The 11,521-nt window shown below is 42.3% G+C and overlaps 1 protein-coding gene and 1 long non-coding RNA gene across 4 annotated transcripts in view; one reads left to right on the plus strand and one right to left on the minus strand.

Annotated features, from left to right (window-relative positions):
• Positions 1–11,308, plus strand: part of LOC143347441 (uncharacterized) — a 118,242-nt gene extending 106,934 nt beyond the window's left edge. For all 3 annotated transcript variants that reach the window (XR_013080609.1, XR_013080608.1, XR_013080601.1), the window contains one exon: positions 11,045–11,308. This is a non-coding gene — a long non-coding RNA (uncharacterized LOC143347441). The remainder of the gene's footprint in view (positions 1–11,044) is intronic.
• On the minus strand, positions 238–3,430 carry Noc (zinc finger protein no ocelli). Its single transcript, XM_076782924.1, has 2 exons — positions 2,775–3,430; positions 238–2,550 (listed from the first exon to the last, which is right to left on the minus strand). Exons 1-2 carry the CDS (start codon positions 2,859–2,861, stop codon positions 1,201–1,203), a joined length of 1,437 nt encoding a protein of 478 aa, XP_076639039.1. The 5' UTR covers positions 2,862–3,430; the 3' UTR covers positions 238–1,200.
• Positions 11,309–11,521: the final 213 nt, after the last annotated feature.

The following is an 11,521-nucleotide window of genomic DNA, read 5'->3' on the forward strand; positions in this document are numbered from 1 at the left end:
ATACGTAAACATCAATCGAAGGAAATAATAAAACGAGTCTTGTTCTAGAGTCTGACTTGGAATTGTATGATTTACTATGAAACAGATATTATAGAAGAAATAGAATTTTAACGAAATTTGTATAACAAAATAAAAAAATCTGAAAGACAGCTATGGTTTTGATTCCCGAGCCTTCTAAACTAAATTTTATATAAATTGCGTAGAGTAGGATGTATTAGAGAACGACACAGATTTAATGATTCCACAAACATTGTTTTTATTAAAGCGGTATGGAAATTCAACGATATTTACAAGAGATATTTACAGTGCAAATAATATGTATCGTACATTGTTTCTTCGATCGGAATACTTTACACGGTAGAAAACCGATGATTTTTCAGAACGAATTTAAAAGACTGTTAAAGATTCTCTTTGCAATGTATTTTAAAGTCTGGGAAATAATTTCCGTATATTTCGTCCGGTTCATACACCATTTACGTCCTTTTCTATCATATAAACGATGCGTATAAGTTAGATGTTATATTTTGCCGTAGAGATAGCGTAGACACACCATTGTTGACATAATCTCTTATTTCTTCGAAAAAATAGCGTAATATCACAGTTATATCATGGACATAGAACATGCACGACCGTCGGTACGCACCTACAATTTTATTCGAGCACGCAGTATCGTTTTTTTATATATAATTTTTTTTTGTTTTTTTTTTTTTTTTTTTTTTTACAAGAGTACACGCATCACTTTAAACACAAATTGGAAAATATATAATCGTATAACGTGGAAGCCGAAGAGCATAGAAAATTTCTCAATGTATACTCCTTTTAACTATCCACGGGGTCCAGTTTCTTTACCGCTATGGAAACACCTTAAACTACTCGCAGATATTTAATTTCCGGCGTACATGTTCCTCCCTAGATAATAATCGAAAACGTTAAAGAGACGTGTAATAATTTTTTCCTGCAAAGAATCGCGACGAAACAAACCGTCGATATATCTTTAAAAAACTTTATGAACTCATAGTGTTTTTTTTTAGAATTTATGCACACATATGTATATATTTCTTTAAATAAATTTATATTATACACGTTTAATTATTTACACAACAGTCTGTCAATGTTTCGTTTTAAACGGCTCTTCTATATTACACTATTACGGACTGTACACTTGGGAGCCCCCATCGAGCACTCGAACGACGGATTCCTTTAAGGATGAACGGCGGCGCCGATTCGCTGACCGTAGATCGCGTACGGCGAGTAATAAGGTCCCAACGCGTTGAAGGCGCTGTAAGGCGAGGCGGCGAGCGACGCAGGGAGCGGTCCCGTCGGCGGTTTCCCGTAAGGATGATATCTGGCGCTGAGAGGGCTCAGAGACGGCGTCGGATAGGATCCGCCGCTGGCGCGATGAAGGGCGGCCGACGGCGAGAGCAACGGATGCGGATGAGGGTTGCTGAGCAGAGCGGCGGAGGACGCGTGCTCGCTTCCGGTCAGGCTGGTGTGGCTTCTGAGATGCTGCAGAAGCTCCTCGGACGTGGTGAACCGTTTGCCGCAGTACGAGTCACCGGCGATCCAGTTGCACACGTACGGTCTGCCTCCGGTCAGGGTGGACGGGTACGAGAGAGACGGAGGAGCCATGGGTCCCAACGACGATAACGCCATCGCGAGACCGTACTTCTGATGGTCACACTGCGTGCATCCGCTGGGGCAGGTACCTGTGCCCATCATCAGCTGCGCGCTGTGCATGCTGTATTGGCATCCGGTGCAGTAAGGGTCCTTGCAGACGGGGACCAGGGCCTCGCCGCCGGCGGGCGTCTTGACGCGGGCGTAGCTCAGATACGGGTTTCCGCTGGTCGGGGTCGTCGACGGGTAGCCCAAAAGGGCCGCCGCCGCGGCGTGGTGATGAGAGAAAGGAGACGCGCCGGCGAAGGGCGGTCTGAACGCTGGATTCTCCGCCAGGCCCGGCGGGCAACAAAGAGGGTTTCCGGAAAAACCGGGAAGCCCCGGTTTGTACGCGCCCAGATTCGAATCCTTCGCGTGGCCGCCGGAGAGTATCTCCATCCCGGATCTGATGATCGGGCTGGCTCCGTTGTTGTTGTTGCGTGGCGAGCCGTCGGTCTTCTCCCGATCCGCCGGCGTCTTCCTGTCGGTGGACATCGTGCTCGTGGAGGTCGCCTGGCTCGCGGGCGACGCCGACTTCCGTCCGACGGGCGTACGGTTACCCGACTTCTTCTCCGTGTGGTTTTCACTGGCACTCACACTGTCCTGGCCACTAACACTGTGCACACTGGCCTTCGACGCGGGCCTACCCTCGTCGGACGACTTCTTCGACACGACGTTCGTCTCGTACGGCTTGAACGCCAACGATTTACCGTCCGACGGGCTGCTGCGCGTGTTCCGCTCCAGCTTCGCCGCCGGCGGTGATTTCGCGTTCGTGCCCGCGCTCATGCCCTTCGGAGCCTTGTCCAGGGGCGATATCAGAGGCTTCGCCGGGGAGTCAGCTCCGATCTGGCTGCATGTCTGCGCCAGGAGGGCCAGGGGACTCTTCTTCGCGTCCAACTGGAAAATAAATTTTAAAAACGCGTTGAAAATTGGAGTCTGAACGAGAGTTTTGAGGATGAATTTGAGAAAGTGGAACGAGAGGGAAGTACAGAGGCAGGAGAGCGCGGCCCGTCGGGCGACGCGGGCCGTCGGAAGGCAAACACTGCTCCGAAAAAGGGCGATCTCGCTCCGAAATTCTATCGTCGCCTCGGTTTACGTTCGTAATTTCGTGTGATACTAACCGTGGTTGGAAGCGGAGAAAGGTAATCCGGTTGTAGATACTGATTGTGTCCAGTAGTCAGCATACCGCCTTCCTCGAGGACAACCATTTGGTTTTACACTTATGGAGCCAATCACTGCACAAAACCACAGGTGTAATCCCACAGAATTCACGACGAATAAACGAACTGGTTCGTAGATCTGGCGACTGCGACACGGTCTCGGTATACGTGCTGGATCGATTCCTCCGTAGCATGAAACGATTAAACGCAAACGACGTACACCGAACGAAATCCAGGAAAATAGTGGTAGCTCTCGACGGAGCCGTACGGTGCACGAAGTGGAATGCGACCGCAACGCCGCCTGGCGACACGACACGCTCTTTTCCCCCCCTCTTCGTGCAAGCTGGGGTGTATAACCTGTCCTCTCCTGTCATCCCCACCATTTCTGGTCGGAGGATTATGGTGGGAGAATTGCGGTGGGGTTTGGCCCTGTGTGGGGTGTGGGAAGGCATTCTAATTCAACACGCCACCCATGATGTTGGCCCGACGATGACAGCTCCCATCCCGGCTTTGATATTTCACCGCTTTTACAGCCGTCCTCCCCCTCCCCTTCTCTTCTCCTCTTTCGTTCCCTTACTCTCCACACCCCTTTCCGTTTGCCTACCATAGCTACCTCGACACGGAACCGTCCCTGCCATCACAGCAACCCGATATTTTATACCGTGAAACCTGTCTGTCTCTCCGACTGGCCTCGCTTAATAAGCAGCTTTCAAAATAGAAATGTAATGGGTCGGTGGGGAAGGGAATGTCGGGTGATTGATTGCTCGCTCAGCGACTTACCGACTTGCCACAGCCTACGGGATAACGAATGACAGCCACTTAAGCGCTGTTTGCCTACAATTTTGTAAAAGCGTTTTAATTATCGCCCCGACCGCACCTCGACTTTGTCGCGTATTGAGTCACCAGATACTAAACGCTCCGAGGGACCTGATCTTTCCGACTTCCTTGTTATTTTAAGATAACTCCGCTCCGAAATAGCGTACGTCGTCCGGGGAACCCGTCCTCCATCACGATTTATCAAACACGCTCCAACAAACTAGAAGACACGCACGAAAATTCTCTTTAACCCCTTAGCGTTCGAACATTTTTCAAACTTACCGCCCAAAATCTGCTAATTTTTTTTCTCCCCTATATTCGTGTTCCACGGATACTCAAACACGTTTCATACATTTCTACGAGTATCTTGAACCTCGATATAAATACAGAATAAGATGGTACTAAATTAATTTACCGTTTTAACGATGGTACTAAATTAATTTAACGAACCAGTCAAACGTCATCCCGATATTATTATATCTTTGCTTCCACAGAAAAATATACGCAAAATTTTGCAAACTCGATAAAATAAATTTCAGTTTCCACATCACTCGGTGTTGTTGTAATATTTAAAAGTGCATCATTTTTTAGAGAAATACCTTGTCACGGTTAGAAACCGCTTTCGTAATATGGTTGCGGATAATATTTATGTAAAACCCCGGAAACGTTATGTACTGTATGTTAGAAATTAGAAGCTATGCGACTGTTGCTCTTGCCGAGAATGGGCATTAAAAAACTTGAATATCAGCTGAAACTCAAACGTTCCGCGCGGTTAGAGGATCCCGTCTATATATTTCGCTAGTACGACTTAAGTACGATTAAGCGATCGATGAAGTAGCTATGTTACAGGGTTATTACAACGAATTATGACAATATCCACGGCTCCGAGTACGCGGACTGCATACCTGCCGCAAGCAATAATTAGATTGGAAAATACATTACGCTGGAATGTAACTGAATAGTATCCGAGAAATGAATAGAGACACGCAAACGGCCATTTAAATATAAATTCATAACGATTTCAGAATTTCTAGATGCCACGATAATGAGGTTCTCTCGAATAGTGGATATTTTTTTTTATCTTACGTCTGTTCGAGTCAATTTTCTTTAGAAACGTAACGAAGGCAATTTATATTACGTTCCCTCCACTTGTCTTGGCGCAGACTTTACGCAATCTATTTTACAAGAGATATGTAAGATTCGTATTAAATGTACTCTGCACTCGTGAGTTTAAATTATTTCATACTCGCGTAGTTTTTGTATCGTGGAATATTAACCATCGAGATGTTAAAAATAGACCTGGAAGACCTTTCGACTTTCGTAATACATGTTTGAGAATTATACAAGTTATTCAAAGGATGTTTAAACTAGTAGACACGAATGTGTAAAAGTAAACAATAATGACAAAAGAAAAAGAATTTACGAATACAATATTTAATTAACGAAATTCAGTTATGGGTCAAAATGTACTCCAAAAGTTCATTTCCACCAAACCAAATTGAATCGACGTCTTATATGTCGAGAAAATCGCTATGCTAATTTAATTTGCAATTTATAATGTCGGGGAACAGCTCGAAGCAAATTCGATCGTCCATCTTCGATTAAAGAGTGGAACACGGTATAATATTAAATCCCTCTATCGTGTAATATTTCCCAGAAGCAAAGGTCTGTCGGAGCTTTGCTTCCATAGAACGTCCATCTTTCTCTCTCCGCTATCTCCCCGTCTCTCTGTTCCCCCCCTCTTCCTCTCAACTTCCACTGTTTCTGTGAAGTTATGGCGCCGTTAATATCCCAATGGCAAGTCTTTGACGTTTTGACACTGACGGATGAGTTTACGGCTAATATAGTTCTCTTTCATCTCCGCCGCTCCTTCAGCCCACGTTTCAGAGATTTCAAGACGACAGCTACCAGGCGGGTAACGATTCAGCTTTGATGTATTATTGACGGCCGTACTGGCATAAACAACGTTTACTATATAACGTCGCTGGTGTGTATAGTAACAAGAAACAAAGTGCTGGAAACGTCTTCCACCCAAGAGCAACCGTACACAAGCTATTCCATTCAAACTCGAACGATTTACTTTGCGAGAAATTTCACGTTGACGATTCCTTTTCGATTTTCACTCCTTTCGTCGGGTAAGGGTTTCATTGACGACTTCCAGGTCAAGGTAAACTTTGTTTATTCGTAATATATCAGGTATTCTTTTTGGATTAAACTACAGACTTTTTGTAATCTATTCCCACGTTGGGAATTGTGAAATTTTTTGAATCGTGTATTATGCAATGTTAAGACTAAGAAAGATTATTATTGAATATGAAACTTCGAGCAAATCGAACGGTTACATATCGCGAATTAAAAACGTTATATTTCCCAAACGAAACATTTTCGAAATCTATTTTCGAACCCCGTTTTCATACAAATACTGTGACGAGGTAAATACAGGTACGTTTAAATTTATGGCTTTATTGCTTCCTTGTAATTAGCGACAATAAATCGGCGAGACTCGCAGTCGACGCGTTCTAAAGTCTGTCAACAATGAGGAATACAATAAATAAGGTAGTAGGGTTCTCCCTTGTAAACACAGAACGGGATACCGCATTGTGTACGATTTGTTGTGACAGGGTAATAATGTTTCAAGTTATTGTCATGCTGGATTAGGATATCGGTTCAGATATACCCCCAGTTGGGGATCTAGAAATCAGCCAGGCCCCTCGAAAAGTTTTTATAAAGAGTGCATCGTAAAAATTCCAAATGACGCGTTGTTAACAACAGTTTGAACGTGATTTCACGGATTACTGAAAAGCAACACGAAAAGACTCTCGAGATAAAACATTTACCCACTGTTTTCTCAAAATAACTGTACGGTATACACAGCATATAAAATTCTTAATTAAATAAAATCAGACAACACTGGTAGGACCCTGGTAATATTTAGAAAAACAGAATTCCTCGAGGGCTGAATCCTAAATTCGCCTCCAAAATTCGAGTTCTAAATAAACACTGCATATAAAGTTCTTAATTAAATAATATTAAATTAATACACGACCCTGGTAATATTCGGAAAAACGAAGTTCCTCGAAGGGTGAATTTTGTAGTTCGCCCCCCTTGAGTTCGTTGCTCGACGAAGCACGAACGATCTTAGGATGAAGAAAATTCGAGTTTCACGCTTACGATATAAATGTAAAGCACCCGAGGAGCGCATTTAAGGGAGAATTCGTAAACTTAAATATGGACCCGCAGCTGCCAGGTCGCGTTTCGTAGAAAAGTTGATACAAAATAGGTTGCATTCGAAGCCAATGATATGTACATAATCACGTATCGCCCCCCTTGTCATTTTGCGTTTCGAGTTCGGTATATAAGAAATAAGGGGTGAAACGAGGGGAACGAAAGGAGACTGCTATGATTTATTGCTGGCCGCAAATTCTGTTTCTCCTCCGTGCACGCCAACTGCGTTTGTGTTCATCCATCTTTTTCCCTTTCACGGCTCACCGGGCAACTTTTCCCCGGGTTCCCCCGTCCCCACCTCGCCCTTCTTTCCTCCCCTCCCCTCACCTTTGTTCCGCACCATCTCTCAAAGTGACTGACTGTCTCCTTTATTATCCGCTTGTCAGCATTTTTACACTTTTGTCCAACGTCCTAGTATCTATTGTCCCCGAAACGAATTCGTACGGTCACAATACGTCATAAAGGATGACCAACTTGAAGTATTGCCGAGGCATTGTCGTGTCTACGCCGAAAATGACTCTGATCTCCGATACGCCGTTGCGGTCTCGGCTTCGTTTCGAATTAGGGCGCGGATATTATAAGTCACTTGCCCCGGTAATCGTTCTTTCGGCCACGGGGGGGTTGAAAATTCGGGACATCTGCCACTTCCAGGCTCCGACGTCTCGAGAAAACCGAAATATCGGCTACTCGACCACCCCCCTGTTATTTCTGGTATCGAGTTTGAAGGTATTTCATATTCAACATATTGTAATAAATATGTCACCTTTTTAATAAAAATTTACTCTGTATTTTTCGTTTTTCTTTTAAGGGTGGAAACCACTGTGATGGCTGTAAATAAAGGCAATTTTCAAGAATTTTTTGGGCATAAAATTTTCGAAAGTACACTTCTTAAACTACTTGTAAAAATTTTATACAAAAATATTAATTATTATAAACATAATAAGCATCGAGAGGCCTCGGTTATAGTTTTTCACTGCAAGTTGCGAGACAAGAAATCAGGCAATTTTCTAAAACTATAAGACCTGTAACCCGTAGCTTTATTATTTTTGCAAATTTTACTTTAATATGTTAGAGGCTCGTTATTAAAACCCCAAGCATCGAAAAGGGATAAAAGAAAAATTTCCCTCAATGTGGTTTCCCCCGTAATGCAAAATAATTTTGAATTTTTTTGGGGGTTTCCGGCCCACTGTAGCACGATCGAGAAGATTGTCGTCGCGATCGTCGGGACGCGTCAGTCGATGTACGATCGAGCAGAAAAAGATGGGAGGAAAAAATATGTGTGGCAATAATAATAATAGGGTGGTAGGAGGCGGGAGGAGAAGGGATGGAGACGTAGACAGAAATACGAAGCTGGTGCAGCGCAGACAACTCGGCAAGGGCCTCGTTGCCTCATGTTTAAATCAGCGATAACGAGAAGCCTCGGTGACATATGTCACTGTCGCTGTCAGCCGGCTACACAATCAATATAGTCACCCACCCGTCCGTTCGTTCGTTCGTCCGTTTGTCCGTCTGTCCTCCTGCTAGCTTGCTCTCAGCCTGCCTGCCTGCCTGCTTGCCTGCCTGCTTTTCAACCTTCACATGCATAGATCGTATTCCACCCGATAATGTATTCGGTACGTGACTTCGTATTCGACAAATACAAGAGCGACCTCGGTCCGGCGCGGGGGATATGGCCGCGACACGGACCGTTCGCCATTGCCAACTATCTTCGCCCGCCGGCCAAAAGACATTTGCTTTTATGGAAAAACGAATCGCGTAATAGTAATAGGATGCTTTCCCATTCTTAAACGACCGAAAGCGGTCGTTCCGATTCCGCCGCGCGCCTATATTCGCGCGATCGAACTTTTCTTGTTATCTCCGCGATGCTACCACGGGCTTACCGGGTCCGCCATTATTGTTTCGAATTGAATTTACGGATTAGCCGCGATCAGATTTCGCTACCGAATAAATTCTCTAAATTTTACGATCGTTTAACATTAGTCTGTAACCTCCATTTTAACTCTGTCAATTTTTTTTTTTTTTTTTTTTTCAAAAAGAGTTGGGTTAATTTTCATCCGTAAATTAAAATTCAAAGGGGGTTTTAACCCTTAAGTTGGACTGATCTCAACTGAATTGTTTTACTTAATGTTGATTTTCACCAAATTAAAGCATTTAAAAAATAATGAACTAACGGAGGATTACATAAATTTTGAAATAATTATATTCATATAGAGGCCAAAATAAGACGAAAATCAAAAATACCAATTTCTTGACTGAGGCTTCATTAAAAAGTTATTAGAAAATTAAATTAAAAAAATTTCAAATTATTCTGAAAAAATTATTTTCAGTTGCAGGAGTCGATTACAATCACTTTTGGTCATTACATATATCCCCGAAATCCTACTCAGTTTCGAGAAAAAAATTCCTTACCGAAAATATCATTTCTGGCCAGAAATGTCTGCCCGAATTTTCATGCGAATCTTTAAAACGTCATAACTTTTGAACGGATTGGACGATTTTAATGTTTAAAAAGCAAACTACGCGTATTTTGATGGAGAATATGTACAAATCGCAAAAATATTCGAAAAGTTGATCCTTGACCCCGTAAACTGAGAAAAACCCCATAAAAATGGTCCAATTTTCAAACAGCCATAATTCCTACAATTGCGAATATATTTCAGTGAAACTTTTTTCTGAAGTAGAGCTCATGGGTACCTACAAAAAAGTATTAGACAACTTTTCTGTAGGGCGTCAAATAAAATTACTAAAAATCAAAAACGAATTTTTAAGAAAAATCAACCAGGGGGTAGGTGCCTAAATTTTTCGGCGAAAAACAATTTTTTCAAATCGTTCTAAAAAAATTATTTTCGGTTGCGGGGATCGATTATAATCATTTTTGATGAATAGATATACCCCCGAAATCTTATCTAGTTTCGAGAACAAATTTAGGAAGGTGTGAAATTTTTCGACAAAATTAAAAAATTTCAAATCGTTCTAAAAAAATTATTTTCAATTGTAGGGATCAATTACAATCATTTTTGATCAATAAAAATACCCCCGAAATCCTGCGCATTCTCGAGAAAAAAATTCAGTACGAGCGAAACTTTAAACGTTAATAAATTTTTAACGAAGCCTCCATCAACAAATTGGTATTCTTGATTTTCGTCCTATTTTGGCCTCTAGAATCTCCCATTAGAATTTTTCCCAGGGGTGGCCGAACACCCTGTATATCAAACAATTATTCGTTTAAACTTGCGGAGGGTCACAACAGTCTCAGTAATCCACTTAAGGGTTAAATCTGCGAGAGCTAGTTTACGAACGAACCTGAAATTTTTATTCGTTATTCGTGAATAAAATTTGCCCTGAAAAAGAGTTTAAGAGAATGGAACGTTCGAATAACAACTCAATCGACGGAACGGACAAGGTAAAAGTTTGTTGATCGACCCTCCACTCTGTTTCGTACATAGATACGTGTAATCAAGTGGCTTTATATCAGCGTCAATTAATAATGGCGGCCGTTCGATCAAACGAGCGAAAATGTACATATTATTGCCTCCGTTCGATAAAAAGTACTTGTACAGATGAATCATAACCGACAATCGACAGCGACTTGACCGAAGTTAAATAAGAAATGATAAACATCGTTTGTGTTACGAGTGGCCATTAATTACAAAACTAAAGCCTTACGCAACATAATAAGAAAAATGATCGATCCGCTATAGGGAAAATTATAATCACTTTGTTTACGGTGAATAATTACCCTAATAATCGTATCTCTGGCATTGATGGATGCGTACTCGCGCAAATAATTATTATTGTGCACACTAATTTCACCGTTTATAAATTTCTGTAATTCTTTACTCTCGGTGCAATTGTTTACATATTTGCGAACGTAAAGATCGTGGATGACGCGGTGATTGCAGATATCTCGTTTCGAAATTTTTTATTTTAATGCTATACGATTCAACGACGAGCTTCGACGCGGAAAGAGTATGTTTGATAGATACGAACTTAGAGTTCGGAGCTGTCAGGTCAATGAATTAACCCCGGGTGCCAGTATGTCGCACCTGTCGAAAAAGGGTTATTCGAAGGGGAGAGCCTCAGGTACGCGAAATTTATTATAGGCACCGTGCACCGCCATCCTCGGATTCCCCACTCCAAACTATACCCTGGGGATCATATTTTATGTTTTAATCTCTCCATTGTTCCAGGTATAACGGAGTTTAGAAGGAAAAATAATGCCTACTCGGAACATACAAAGCTGTCGGCCATAAAACACCCATGTTGGGTCACCCAGCCGACTCGTAGCCGTACACGACCTGCATTTTTATGTTCGCGGCCAGATTCGCACACAGATTTTCTCGAAAACGACGGACAAAAACGCAACCGAAGAAAAAATATCAGATGCCTCCGTTTCACGGGTACTCGGACCCTCTGTGCCCTTATTATACAAGAGAAGGGGCCACTAATCGTTGCACAACAAATAAGTGAGTGATTTTTAAAACAAATTTTTGCTCTAACATCTTTCGTTATTCGGAAAAATTTCAAAATTTCTGACACTATTTTTGACAAACTTACTTTACCGAAATAAATTACATTAGTACACTGGTAATAATAACTTTTTAAAAAATTAAGGTGATGATGGGGATGAATTTGGAGAAAAGTTTTCTTTCAAAAATTTTAATGTA

The sequence above is a fragment of the Colletes latitarsis genome, chromosome 2, assembly GCF_051014445.1.
Source record: "Colletes latitarsis isolate SP2378_abdomen chromosome 2, iyColLati1, whole genome shotgun sequence".
Lineage (NCBI taxonomy): Eukaryota > Metazoa > Arthropoda > Insecta > Hymenoptera > Colletidae > Colletes > Colletes latitarsis.